The following is a 14623-nucleotide window of genomic DNA, read 5'->3' on the forward strand; positions in this document are numbered from 1 at the left end:
CCCAGCTGTAGGGAACGTTGTACAGCTCCCCCTCGTGCCGCTTGGCCGGGAGGCCGTAGCTGCCGTCCATCGGCCGCTTGTAGTTCTGCGGGGAGAGAAAGGCAAGGACACGGTGAGCTAAGTGGGAATTCAGGATTGTTTCGCTGGAAGGGGCTGCACAGGGAGGTGGTGGAATCACCATCGCTGGAGTTATCCAAGAAGTGCCTGAACATGGCACTTGGTGCTTCGCTCTGGGATTGGTCACACGTTGGACTCATTGATCCCAGAGGTCTTTTCCAACCCCAACAATTCCACGAAGCAGACAAGCCAAACCTCTGGGCAGAGTCCCCAGAGCCAGAGGATCTGCCCCACGGCACGGCCAGGGAGAGGCTCTGTCTCCTTGCTGGCCGTATCCGATGTGAAAGTTGGAGCAGTGGTTCCATTTCACCAGCCAAGGCCAATTCCTTGCGGCTGCCTGGGGAGTTTCCCTGTGGATTCTACAGGGATGCCTTGGGGGCAGGAGTCTGCCCACAGAAAGGACTTCCCTCTCTCAGCTCTGCTCTGCATTCACCACAAACCAGACCAGACACTGGCACTTGCTTCCTTCCACATCCAGGAATTTTATCAGACCCCATTTTTCTCACATTTCACAGGTTTCTGCTGAAGCATCAGACAAAATGCATTAAAAACTGTTGTACTTTTTGCGTCTTCCTTTCCTGTGGATTTCAAAACACGTCGCCGAAAGGAGCAAGAAGGCTTCTCACCCCTGATTCTTTTAAGTGCAAACGGAGAAAACAGCCAATTGCTGAGACCAAATTAAAATCCAGGATCTCTCTTGCCTCCAAGGTCTGAGCTGTAGCTGCTGTGGAGGCTATTCAGACACTCCACGGTCATGACTGGCTTCAGATGGAGCTCTAGGGCTTCAAAGATGACAAGTTCCAGAGTAACTCGAACTCTTGGCTCTGAGCCCCGTGGCTCTGGTTGCAGAGCCAAACTGCAGAGCAGTTGGAATTATTCTTAGCGCAGCTCACTGAGTGCCCTCTCTACACTCTCCTAAACCATAGGACTTAAAATTATCAGGAAAACATTATGGGTCCTGGCATGGATACAAAGAGCAAGTCATACGTGAGAATTATGGAAAGGGATACGCGTTCATTCAAACTGTCCTGAAACAAACCTGATGGGTTTGGGAACAGCGAGGAGGAGGAGGCAGCAGGGCAACGGAGTCTGAAGCCTCTGGCTGCAGGATGAGAAAGGGAAAGACCAAAAAAATCCCCTGGTTTATGCAGAACAATCCACCCGAAACAGCTCTCCTGAAAGATCCAGGACTTACTCCAAAGAAAGTCAACACTTAGACCAAAAGTGTTACAGAAACAGGATGGGATTCAGAAAGTTCCAGCGGGACAGAGAAGCCCAGTCAAGCTTCCTGATCTTCTGCTGTCTGAGCATAGTGTGCAAACCACACAACCTCCCTTCTCAGAACACTGTTTTGGTAACACAGCACTGAGAACATTGCTTAAAACTTCTTTAAACTGTTTGCAAATGGGAAAAGAAGTCTCCTGTATAAGATCAGGTTGGACAGGCCTGGAGCACCCTGGACAGTGGAAGGCGTCCCTGCCCTGCCCATAGCACTGGATGGGCTTTAAGGTCTCTTCACCCAAGCCATTGTGTGATTCTGTGACGAGGTACCTAATTCTTCACATTCATAATGCAAATGCACAGCCCAGAGTTTCCATCTTCCTCTCTTCACAAATGGCACAGATAAAACTCTCAGTTGGGCAAATCAGGAGCTCTGGGATCACCCACCTGCTGCTGCTGCTGATACATGGTGGTTTGCTGGCTGGGGAAGGGGCTGCCCGAGGATGTGCCTTGAGTGGAGAATTGATTGCCATAGGAATCATGTCTGGAGAAGAGAGAGATGTGTTAGTGCCACTGTCACAGGCCCAGAGCCCTCGGTGGGGACAGCAGCCCCTGGCACAGACCTCTGCTGCTGCTGCTGCTGCTGGGGGTAGCGGCTGGGCGAGTACATCCCCGACTCGGGCGTGGAGGGCAGGATGCTGGGCTGTGGGGTTCCGCTGCCCAGGTTGCCCTCAGGTCCCATCCCGGGCTCCGTCCTGTGAGGAAACAGAGAAAAAAAACCCAGGTCCACTTAGGATCCCTCAGTGGAAAAGGGTGATCGGCAGAGTCGTGGCAGCGAGGAGACGTGACCATCCCTGAGGGCTCCCCGGGGCAGCACCCACCTGACCCTGTCGTAGGGGGCTCCGTAGGAGTAGTGCTGCCGCTGGCCCATGGCCATGTTCCCCATCCCGGGGCCGGCAGCACGGTTGTAAGGGTCACCCATCCCACTGTTGGGGCCCTGCCCTGAGGACATGAAGGGATCGCTTCCTGGAGCTGGAAGAGAGAAAGAACCAGTGAACACACCCAGCTCTGCCTTAGGAAAAGACTTCTGATGTTCTGGTGAGGAGGGGTGAGCAGGGCGTGTCCTGCAGCACGTTCCAGCACACAGCCAGACAGGGATGAGGACTCCAGGAGCAGATGATCCCTCACCTTTCCTCATACTGCTGTAAGGATCTTTATTTGGCTCGTAAGACATGCGACCCATCATGTCAGAGGTATTCATGCTGGGCTGGTACCCTGGATTTGGAGTCATGGAGTTCCGTTTCTGGAACGTAGGATCACTGCCATCTGCAAAGGCATCCTGAAGGCCCACGGAGTTACTCCTGTTACAGAAAAACCCACAAAGACGACATTACAGAGGTCCACAATGCTCCTCAGGATGCTCTTCCTCACATGCTCCCTCTCAGGTGTTGCCATCCCCTCCAAGGGCCACAGTCCTGCTCCTCCAGGGTCAAGAGGAACTTGCCTTCCACAACGCTGTCCTCAGACCCAACCCCCAAACTGAAGAATATTCACACACAATGTTGCTGTGAGCCACGAAGGAAGGAGCAAAGCGATGGAGTCCCACCAAAACAGGCACCCAAGTCCCCAGCATCTGCAGCAATGACCCAGAGGTGACCCCACCCCAGCAGTGGTTCCATACCTGATGCCTGGCAAAGGGGGCATCTGACTGTGTGGCGTCGACGCTGGAGTTGGTGGCTTCAAGTCTCCTCCTTCTGCCATGGAGCTGCTGGTGGACTGAGGTGTCTGAGGGCCCTGCATGGAGCCTGAACCCGCTGCAAGAGGAGGAGCATGGGCTGAGCAGCTTTGCACCCAAGGGATGCAACGCTGAACCTCCCAGAACATCAGCCTCGAGAACAGAGAGTCCTTTGAGGGAGAGACAGATGAAATATGCCCCAAAAAGCACAAGGAGCTCAACAGTTCAACGGCAGGCTGGGCCAGGTTCCCCAGAAGAACCTAAAGCTGAGAGGTTGTGTCTCTGCTCATCTGAACCTCGTTCCCTTTTCCACACCGCGGCACTCTGCGGTGCTTCCCAAGTTACCCTATCGGAGGCTGATGCTCTGGAGTGCACCACGTGGCAGGAACACGGGGCTTCCTGCCAAGTGACAACCACTGATGCGCCTGTCACCTTCACATCCCTTCCAGCCACGAGGGTGGGGGTCTGAACCCTGTCCTGGGAGTCTCAGGATCTCCCCAGTGATGGAAACCTCAGCTGAAGCCACCAAGTAGCTCTGAACGAGGCTCCTCTGCCTGCTCTGCCCTTCCAGAGCAGCGCATTCACGCAGGGTAATTCAAGCACCACTCCCAAGGATTCCTGGAACAGGGAATGCCAGCGATGCCGGATCTTTCACTGGAGGACAAAACCCGTCCAGCAGGTTCCCTGCAAGTCCCAGCCTCTGGACGCTGCTTTCTGCTCTGCTGAGCTTTGGCCAAAGCCCCTGTGTGTAATCCAGCTGTGCCAGCAGCTCCAGGAGCTCTCCCCTGGCCCGGGATCGCTGTGACAGTGTCAGCTCAGGTTCAGCCGCTCCTCGCAGCTGGCAAGAGCTGAACTCTTTAATTAATGTTTCCATTAGTTCCCGTCCCCAGCACCCGATATCCCTCAGCTTCAGCCCTGCTGCTTGATGAGTCATTTCAGCTATTCATTAAAATCCTCCGAGGTCACGTCCAGGGCATGTTTGTTTACACCCCACCTTCCTGGCACCCTGTCCTCTGCTCTGTGACTCCCTCTGGCCCGGGGAGGTCTCAGGAGGAGGAAGGGCAGCGGGAGCTCCGGGGGAGTTTCATTCACAGACCCTCCCAGGCAGCCCAGCCCCGCTGCTTCCCCCAGGAATTCACTGCTGGCAGCGGCAGGAAGAGGCCCCGAGACATTCCCTGCGTCGCTGCCATTTGGTGTTTGTCCCCACCTCCCGCCGTCCCTCCCACTCACAAATTCACACGGAACTGGCGCGGGGCCAGTTCCACGCTCTGGGAATTCAAACCCAAGGCGCCTCCCCGGGGACTCTGCGAGAGGAGAGGGAACCTGCGAGGCTCTCAGGGAACTCCGAGTGCCCCTGAGGGAATTCCCAGTTCCCCCTGGCCAAGATCTCTGGAACACTCGGAGTTTTGAGGGGTGTGATGGACACTGCATGGAAGAGCTCTGGCAGCAGGAGCTCCACCTCTGCAGGAAGTGGTTAATGGAGAATGGCACGGTGCAATCCTCACCATTCCCAAAGTTCTGCAGGAGTTAATTTGGCAGAACAGGCTGGAATGAAGAGCAAGCCAAGGCCAACAGGTTGTGAAGTCTGCAAGGAGGGCAAACCACGTCTGTGGGAGAGCAGAGCCCTTCAGCCAAATGATGAAATGATTCAAAATGTCCCACTGCTGTCCACAGGCTTCCAAACAGGGAATTGATTCTCATCCAGGTGATTCCTTGGGGGATGGGACTGTGTGGGGCCTGGAGGACACTGGGCCCTGGAAGAGCAGCATCCACCAGGACTCTACACTGCCCTAGGGCTGACAGAGGAATTTCTGTCCTGCCCCACAACCCCAGGCCCTGCTGATCCAGGGGAGCACAGAGAGGAAGAAAAGGAAAGTGAAAGAGGAGCAGGGACACGCTGAGTGATTCAGCATAAAGGATCAGAGCCACCAGCCAGGCTTCAGTGCTGCCTCTGCACATTCCCAGTGGTGGGAGTCTGGAGCAAGACGAGTTGAGAGAAGGGTTTAAACTGGAAATACAGCACAGCCCTCTCACAGCAGGACCCAAACGTGCAGAGTTTGGGATACGAGCCCTGAAAATTCCTTCTGCTGATGTGCTGAAGCAGGAGCTCAGCCCAGATGGCAGCGCCAGGCCCTTCACAAATACCACATGAGCTAAAACAAAACAAAAACTGATGCAGCCCCTAATCCACTCTGACACACACCTAGAGCTACAGCAAGCCTGAAGCGGCTTCCAAAAAGTCTCAGCTCTCTCCAAATAAACCCCAAATGCTCTCAACATGTTTGTTGCACTGCCTCAGGGGGGCAAGAAAGAGGTTTTGGAGAGAAAGTGGGGCTGGATTTGTGGCCTAGTTCAAGCAGAACTCAGACACCGCCTTGGACAGAGGTTCAGTCTAACGGCACAGAAGTTCCTTTATCCTGCACAACACACCAGGGCTGAAGCTCCACTGGGACAGGTTTCCTGACCTAAGACATGATTTAGTTCTTTAAAAAAACCCCTGTAGCTGAAAGGAGAGAAAAATGTGGTGCCCAACAGAGCACTGGGACAAGCCCACTGTCACTGGAGGGTTCGGCAGGGCTGGGACACAACTGCACTGCACTCAAAAGAGGTTCATTATTCCACTCCTCAGGAGCCAGACAAAGATGGTGCCAGGTTTCAGAACCAAAAAGGCATTTTTTTGCAAACATTATAGGAACTTCAAAGCAGACCAAGTTTTTATTTCACCTACATGAGCAGGCTCCTGACCAGAAAAAGCATCTGAAGTTTTTTAGTTATAAGACAAACTGGAAAACTCAAGCTTAAAGAAGAGTTGGCAAATTCAGCAGCAATTCAAGCAATGAACTCAATGCAAATGAGACAGAAAGGATCAGACTTTGCAAAGACCAAAGGGTATGACGTGCATGGCTGGCCTGGATGTCTTTCCTTTTTTTGTTTAACAAATCTGAATTGAGCATTATGCTTAAATATTCAGAAACAGGAGCATCCCATCAAATCTGAAACAACAACGAAGGTTTGTTTTAAAGGCCTTGATTCCTAAAGCACCCAACTTGTCGTAGGCCTCCAGTGCTCTGTGCACAAAGCCTCAGAAGGTCCTCCCTGGCTCCTGCTGAGGGCTGAGAGCAGGAATTCCTGGGGAAGAGGAGTGCACACTCATATTCAGCCTTTTCTCCCAACAGGTATCACTGGCATAGTTCAAACCAGCACAGCTTTTGCAGTGGGTTCCCAAAAAGGAGCAGCAACAAGGGCTGCTGTTGGAATCACCTTGCAGGGAAACTCCAGAGCTCTCTCTCCACCAGACTCTCACCAGACAGAGATGCAGCAGCAAGCAGAGAGGTGTGTGTGTGTGTGTGTGTGTGTGTGTGTATTTTTAGGTTGCCCTTTTTCTCAAGCTTAGTTCAGAGGTTGGACACACAAAAGCTGAACTATCCCAGGAGGCTCAGGTTACTCCCAGTCTTGCCCACTCCCACATTTCCAAAGTATTTTTGTTCTACACAAGCAGAGAACAGGTGGGGCTTTTGTGGCAGCTCAGACCAGCCTGGCTCTCAGCACATGGGGTGTGCAGTGCCAGAGAGCCTCCAGCTCACACATCCACTGCACACCTCAAAGCAGGGTCTGGACTCACCTGGAGATGGAGGTTGGATCTTGGTCTGGGACTTCTTTGAATCAGCAGCTGCAAAGATGTCTGGAGGGGGGTCCTCGCCCCTCTCGATCTTGCACTCGAAGGCGTAGAGACACTGGATGTACTGCTTCTTCAGGGAGCTGGCTGCGCTGCTCGACGTGCCCACGTTCAGGTTGGTGGCCAGCTCACGCCACTTCTTGTTTTTGTTGACCTGCACAACCAAACAAGAGGCTCTAAACTCCAAATCCCGACTGTACCTCCTCCAAGAGGAGAAATCAACCCTTCCCAGCTCACACAAAGGATGCAGTGAGGGCTAAGCAAAGCTACCCCGAAACTACTAAACTCCCTTCTTCACCTACAGAAAACTTTTCAGACTTACAGGGACAGACTGCAAATCAAATTAGTCACGAGGTCAGCTGACAGCCAGATGCAAAGACAAAGACAGTGTCACCAATCTTTGCACTGGACAAAGCAGGGAAAAAGGGCTTGAATTGGATCTGGCCACAGACTGTTCTCACCCAGACAAAGGGAGAGCAGACATCTGGCTCACTTAAAGGGTGCTGGGTTTTATTTACAGAAATAAAACAGAAATAAAACGGGGCTAAATGGAAATTCATGGCTTACATCTGACCACAAAGCTGATTTTTGTGCTGTGGGCAGCTCTGTCCCCGGCTGGGGCCACTGACCTGAGTCAATCCCCCGATCTCCTTGACAGAGATGTAGAGCCTGTACAGGTCCAGGGGCTTCCTGCCCACGGCCGGCAGGTTGGTCATGCCCATGGCCTTCTCCTCGGTAAAGGCCAGGTAACGATCCACCCACAGCTTCCTCTCGGGCTCCCCACCCAGCTCGTACAGCTTGGTGATTTTCTCGTTGGTTGTAGTAGAGGAACTGGACTTCTAGGAGAAGGAAAGAGAGATCAGGACTGAGCGGCACAACAGCAGCTCCTCCACGTCCGAGGAGGCAGATGCCAGAACACAGGAGCAGAAGTGAGAGATCTCCTGGATCTTCTTGCTGCTGGCACAGGGATCAAACCTGCAGAGCATTTGTTTTCCTTCAGGTAGCAAAGGAGGAGACCACGGGCTCAGAAACTGCTTTTTTGGTGGTTCTTTTGAAACTGGTAGCAGCAATGCAAAGAAAAACACTCCCTGAAGAACTTGTTTGCCTCCCTCTTCTGGCTTTAATACAGGATTAGTAAGAGGTTTGTTTGTGAAACAACTGCAGCACTTTAGTTACCACGTCCCAGCTGAGAGCTGACTCGCTCCAGGCCCACTCCACCAACAAACTCAGGTTTGTTTACGCTGCTTTTGGCAGTTTCACTGTGGCAGGTGATAATTCCTAATACTGAATTTGTTTTCCAAACGAAATCCATGACTCCCATAGGACTGGGAAACACTCCCCTCCATTTCTCACACTGTTCAATCCAAGTGAATATACAACACATGGCTTTATTTCCCTGGATGCTGAAGAGGATGGGAATCAATAAAAACAAAACCCCAAACATTTTACCTTTGACTTGGATTCTGCTTTGGGCGTCCCATCTGCCTTGTTGTTCATTTTAGTTGCAGGTGTTAATTTGACATCCCCGAGTCCCATCATTTCAGGGCTTGCTGCCATCCCTGGGAAGTTAAAGGAATCTTTTAACACTGATTTTCCTTCCAGTGCAATGCAATCAATAAAATCCTAAAGCTCTGGCTTACCTGCAGAGTTGTTGGCCATGTTCCCCCCCATGGGGTAGGGTGGGCCCTGGGGGTTTATCATGCCAGCCATGCTGTTAATTCCCTGCCCATAAGGAGGTCCAGTGCCCATCATTCCCCCCTGATTCATGTTGGGATAACCAGGAGGCCTAGAGGAGGCAAGGAGGAAACAGACACTTACTCCACATATTAAGCATTAGGATCTTGCCTTCTGAGGAAGCAGCTTTGCTAAAGAAACCTAAAAAGGACATGCAGAAGTGGCTTGCCCCAAATCATTTTTCCAAGAGAAGAACAGAGATCAGGTGCTCTTGTAGAGCTCAGTACCCAGAGCCCAAGTCACATTCTCAAGAGAAAAGGGGATGCAAACCCTCTGGAAAGTGGGACTTGAGTTGTGAACATTTTCACCCTTCACCTTGTTCTCCTACATCCACAAACTGAGCCTCATTTCAGTTGTCAAATTGCCTTTAACCTGCAGACTCTGCAGCCCTGGGCAGTGAAGTGAGAATGCAGGGTTTAGAATCATGGAATGCCCTGGGTTGGAAGCATTATTTCCCATGTATTGCAAACCTCCCACACAGCTGTGGCTCAAACTTCTTCCTCAAAGGGACAGGCACGGGTGCCTTTATTGGGGTTTGGGAACTGGACCCCTTGGCAGCCACAGGTAAAAGCAGGAGGTTGCAGGAGCAGCCCTTGGGTGAGGATAAAGAGCACAGTGTCCAGTCAGACAACAAATATATCCACCAGTTCTGGGGGAACCCAACTTATGAGCACGTTCATGGCTCCCATGGCATTCTGGTAGGCCACACACACCTCTTCTGAAATGGGCAGTAAAGGAAAAAACAACCACAGAAAATAGTGCAGAGTTCAGAGCTGAATTCCAGCTCCTTTCCCACAGCTGCTCATCAAGGCCCTAAAAGGAAGAAGTTCCTCACACTGGACAAGCAATGCCTTGGATCACACACACAGCTGGGTGGCTGCTGGATTTAGGGGCTGCAGCACCGGGGCAGCATCTCCAAGTCACCCAGGGAACAGAGAAGACCAGAAAGCAAAATGCAAAAACAACTGAAGGGATCTCAGAGTTAAATAATTCCATCGATGAAGATGAAAAATTCCCTAAGTATGTCATAAATGATGTAGAGAATCCTGGAATGCTTTGGGTTGGACAGACCCTAAAGATCATCCCCTGTTGTACTCCTGCCATGGGCAGGGACGCTTTCCACTATCCCAGGTTGCTCCAAGCCCCATCCAACCTGGCCTCAGACTCTTCCAGGGATGGAGCAGCCACAGCTGCTCTGAGCATCCCAACACCCAGCTCCTCCAGCCTTCACTAGCTTCCTTTGAGAACCAAACCTCCAAGAAGGACAAACCTTCCCGGAAGCCCCTCTGAGCATCTCCCCGAGCACGGGTTACTCCACGCAGCCCTGTGGCAGCGGGCAGGGCCTGTGCCTCCCTACCTGTTCTGGATGGAGTTGGCAGCAGCGTGCATGGCGGCGGCCGCGGCCTCCTGCGCCTTGCGGTTCATGCCGGCGGGCGGGGGGCACATCCCGCTGCCCACCTGGGGGGGCATGTTGGCCATGTTGGGGCCGTAGGGCCGGTTGCCCATGGCGGCGTGGCCCATCCTGCCCGGGGGGATGCCGCTGTACGGGGGCACTCCGCTCTGCCCGTGCATCTGGCTCCCGGCCCCCATGGGGTTCATGCTGCCCCCCATGCCTGGGCTGGGGTAGTTGGCGTTGGACATGGCGTTGTAGTTTGGCTGCCTGGGGTAACCTCCTGGGGAAAGAGGGGAAGACAACATCATTGAACCAGTTAAGTTTATGAATCACCATAAAAATCTTCTATCAGCAAATATTTAAAGATCACTAACAGAGATGAGGGGGAGTGTTCACACCTCAACACAAAGTCAAAGTACTTGGATATAAGCCACGTAAAATGTGTTTTGACACAGCCAAGTAACAACATCGATTCAGAAGCTGCCTGAAACTCTCCCAAACCTCAACCCAGCACGGAGAGCTAAATGGCCCAGGAGAGGACGGAAAATCCCACATTAACCCTTCCCAAAACAGGCAACACTTCATCATCTTCCTCTCCGAAGAGAGCCATCCCTTTGTCACTCTTACATGGGATGCACAACCTGCTTACTTCTAAATAAGGAGGAAGAATCCTACTTTTAGAAGTACAACTATCCCTGAAAGCAACACATTCCATCAGCCTCAACAGAAGCAAAGCTCTGGTTGGTATCACCCACACATTAAGAGGGGACAAATCAAAACATTTATCACGGAATGGTTTGGAAGGGACCTTGAAGATCATCCCATGGGCAGGGACACCTTCCACCACCCCAGGTCGCTCCAACCCGGCCTTGAACACTTCCAGGGATGGGGCAGCCACATCTTCTCTGGGCAGCCTGGGCCCCCAACAAGACATATCAGGATAGAGAGAGGCCTTTGCTGGCTCAGTTCCCACCTTGAGGTCCGTACTGCCCGCCCTGGGGTCCGTAGCTTCCCATGGAGTTCTGCTGGTAGGGCCCCATGCCGGCGTGCATCTGTGCTCCCGAGGACTGCCGGGGGGATAAGGCTGAGCCGGGCTGGGGGGAGCTGTACTGGGGCATCTGGGGGTTCCTCTGCATGTACCCTGCACACCAGGAGTGAGCACATCGTTAGTGCGAAGCATCCAGAGCAGCCACTGCACACACGTGTTCCAGGAAACAACAACCCCCAGCACGGACAAAATCCTTCCAGCAACAGCCTGGACACATTTTAGTGGTTGCATTAAGGAGCCAGTGTTATCTGAGCAGATAACAGATCCAATTTCCTGTTTAAGCCAAGGAAAAAAACCTCCTTAGTGTCACAGCAGAAGCCAGTACAGCTCTGCAAATCCTTGGGGCTTCTTGTTCTTGGTTTTTGTTTGCTTGTTTGTTTTCTCAAGGTGACAACTCCATACCTTCAGCCAGGAGAGCTGAAATTTTACATGCATTTTTCCCCCCAAAATCTTACTCTCTCAGAGGGGAAAGGCACACAATATTGTTGTGAGCACCCCCTGTTTTGAAGCTTAAAGTCATGGGCAAGAACATGCACAGGAAAGCACGTTAAGAAGACAGAGAAAACATCTTACAAGCCAAAGCACCAGCTTGGATGGAACATTTAGAGGACAAACAGCCACCAGCAGCTGAATTTACTGCAAGGTGCCTCAACACTTCAGCCTGTAATCCTGGGGAAGCCTTTCAGTGCTCTCTCCCACAGAAGCCGTGTCCCCAGGCCAGGTAATTTAAATAACCACATCCAGCTGGCGTGACCCACCTCGGTCCTGCGCGATGCTCGACTGGTTCATGGAGGGGTGCAGGATTGTGTCTGACTGGCCACTGGGTGGGCGGGGAGGCATCTGATTGCCTGTGCCACAAAAAGGAGAGAGATCCTCACCAGCTGCTCGCCACAGAGCCAGCAGGCAGCAGAGTCACATCCCAGAACCCCAAACAACCCCAGGCCAAGGGGATGCTGGCCACAGCGAGGAACAACAACAGCAAGTGGTCACATCGGGCAGCGTGGACAATGGCACTGCTGGTTTACCAGCATCCCACCCATCCCTGGAAAGCTGCAGACATCTCTCCCAAACAAACGGGCTCACAGGGCCTCAGTAACCACACAGTGCCAACACTGGGCAGTTCCTCCCCGCCGGGCACCCCAGTCCAGCCCCGGCAGAGCCCGGGAGGTGTGGGGTTACCTGGGACTGCAGCAGGTGAGAGGGGACCGGAGCGGGACTGAGCAACGCTGGCTGGAGATCCAACTGGGGAGGGGGAGGGTCCTCTGATGCCTGGCAGGTGAGGAGAGGTATGTGGCGAGAAAGGAGACTGAGCTGGGTTACTCTGCTCTCCTTGGCTGCTGGAAATCCCTGATGTGCTTACTCCAGGGCTCAGGGCTCCTTCGGTCCCCATGGGCAGGTCATCTATGGAACCAGACAGGTCCTGCAGGGCACAGAAACACATCAGCCAAAGATGCAGAGCTGTGAGGCTGCTCCCTCCCACACCACTCAGAAAGAGCATTTGTCCCTGGGCATGTTGCACACAGGAGTCAGTGAACTCTGTTTACTCTTGGTACCAAAGGCTGCTGCAGACTGAGGCAACTGCCAGACGTGTCTTATCCTGCTGCCAGCCTGAACCCAGGAGCTCCTGAGCTGGTTTGCTGATGGCCCAAACAACTGGCTAATTCTCCTACTTGCTCTTTTTAATTCAGTTTGGAGGTGGGAAGTTAAAGAATGCATCAACAGCAGACGTAAAACTGCAAACACAGGAGACAGTCCATGTGATCGTGGCTTGGAAGGGAAACGTGGCTCAGCCTCTGAAAGACAGAAAACTCCTGCCTCACCATAATTAATTCATAAACCTCCTATGAGCTGGGAAACTACTCACTTGAGATGGATAAAAACAAACTAAACAGAGATTTAAAAGAAAACCATAAAATACTCTTCAGGGTTCCCACTTCCCTTTCTTCAAAGACAGCAAAAATTAGCAGTTACTGCATCAACCTGTAAAGTTTGGCTTTTCTCGAAGGCAAGGCTAGAAAACACCCTTCCTCCTGCATGTATTCACCTTGGAGAAGAAAAGCACAAAAAGTCTAAGAGAGCTGAAACCTCCAATTGCCACAGCAGCAAAGCGACAGCATCAAAAACCAGCTGGCAAGTGTGAAAATGGGGATAATTCCAAGGAGTTGATGTGCAGATCCAACGTGCCCAATTGTGCTGGCTGGTTGATAACAAGGTGCATCAGCTGTTCAGGCTTGGCCTGCAGTGAATGAGTCAGGGAGAGCCCAAGCCAGAGGAAGTGGCAGCGTATTTGAACAGAAAGCTGGGAAGTTGTAACTATTCCAGGGATTAGATAAAATCTCTGCCAGAGGTTCAAAGGATCACAGCAGGTGAAGAAGTGGAGGCCAAAGCTTACCAGGACTTCACTCACTCTTCCTAAGTCTTCCAGAGCAATCAGCTCTGAATCAGAAGGGTTCTGGGTGAGCCCTGAGGGAATCCCAGGTCATTTTCCCTGCACAGAATTCAGCGGAGCAGCACGAGCAGCGCCAACCTCATTTAAACCCCACGGAGAAAGGCCGAGCCAGCTGATAAATCACCTGGACACCCTGGTTTCATTTACACTGAAGGCACAATTCCTTGTTCAGCAGCAGTTCAGGGAATGTTTTCCCAGCTCTGGCAGTGCAGAAGGACCTGGGACACCAGATACTGCAACTCATCAGCCTTGGGAAGCAGGAGCCCTCACTCCTAACACCTGCCTGCTAGGGGATGTGGAAAGGCTCTGACAGCACATCCAGGGAGTGGAAATCATGGAGAAGAAGTGGAGTCATGGAGGAATAAAAGCCAACACAGGTGACACCCAACCACCTCATCACCCCCGTGGGACAGGGGCATTCAGGAGGACAGAGGGCAGAGCTGGGCATCAGCACCACATTCAGCTGCTACAGTAGGGCAATTGCCTCTGTTTTAATGGAATTTGATCAAAATGCTTCTAACAAATGCTGGCAAATGTCACATTGGAGCTGCAGAGCCCAGACACTTGGTGGGATGATTTAGTGCAGAGCCTGTCCTCCCTCCCCTTCCATTACTGCTCCTGTTGAAGAGCTCATTTCCTGCACCACAGTCTCTGAGGTATATTTGCTTACTGCTCAAGTATTATCTTCCTGAGGGGGGCGAAAAAAAAAAGCTTTGTTTTATTTCAATGAAAGCTAAAAAACTGCAGAAAAAGCCTAAAAATAGTGTCTGAGATCTCTCGCAATTTTCACTACTTTCCCATTGTAACATCAAAAGCATTGCTCCTCTCTGCAGCTATTTGGGTGTTTTTCCCTGGACAACTTTGACAAATCCCACATTCCTACTGCGGAAACCATCTGAAGTGGGAGTAAAGAGACATTATTTCCAACATTTTGCATTAAAAAGCATCAACCAACATAAACAATCAAGAGCAAAACACTCCTCTCCCTGAGACTTACTGCACCCAACTGCAGCCACTGATACAAGACACACAAAGAGACTCCCCCCAGAGCCAATTAAGGGATCAGAATGTCCAGCCAGGAACCAGTTCAGTCCAGCCTACAACTGGACGGAAATACTGGCATGTCCCTTCAATATATGAAGGTAGTTTCAGTTTGAATCACCAAGTGCATCCAAACACTGTTTTTCCTCATCGCTGAAATGAAGTTGGAGGCCAAACCCATTTCCAGCTTTAAAATCCACACCACCAGG

At 52.0% G+C, this 14623-nt stretch overlaps 1 protein-coding gene across 1 annotated transcript in view; it reads right to left on the reverse strand.

The window, feature by feature from the left end:
- ARID1A (AT-rich interaction domain 1A) overlaps positions 1–14623 on the reverse strand; it is a 34725-nt gene that overhangs the window by 5519 nt on the left and 14583 nt on the right. The window contains exons 5-18 of the mRNA XM_008635147.2: positions 12104–12344; positions 11683–11772; positions 10850–11017; positions 9841–10156; positions 8390–8535; positions 8199–8308; positions 7379–7588; positions 6696–6903; positions 3020–3152; positions 2527–2699; positions 2220–2370; positions 1962–2093; positions 1786–1882; positions 2–85 (exon numbers count right to left, since the gene is read on the reverse strand). Of these exons, the coding sequence (XP_008633369.1) occupies positions 2–85; positions 1786–1882; positions 1962–2093; positions 2220–2370; positions 2527–2699; positions 3020–3152; positions 6696–6903; positions 7379–7588; positions 8199–8308; positions 8390–8535; positions 9841–10156; positions 10850–11017; positions 11683–11772; positions 12104–12344 (2259 nt within the window). The remainder of the gene's footprint in view (position 1; positions 86–1785; positions 1883–1961; positions 2094–2219; positions 2371–2526; positions 2700–3019; positions 3153–6695; positions 6904–7378; positions 7589–8198; positions 8309–8389; positions 8536–9840; positions 10157–10849; positions 11018–11682; positions 11773–12103; positions 12345–14623) is intronic.

This window comes from Corvus brachyrhynchos, unplaced genomic scaffold (genome assembly GCF_000691975.1).
Source record: "Corvus brachyrhynchos isolate BGI_N302 unplaced genomic scaffold, ASM69197v1 scaffold65, whole genome shotgun sequence".
Lineage (NCBI taxonomy): Eukaryota > Metazoa > Chordata > Aves > Passeriformes > Corvidae > Corvus > Corvus brachyrhynchos.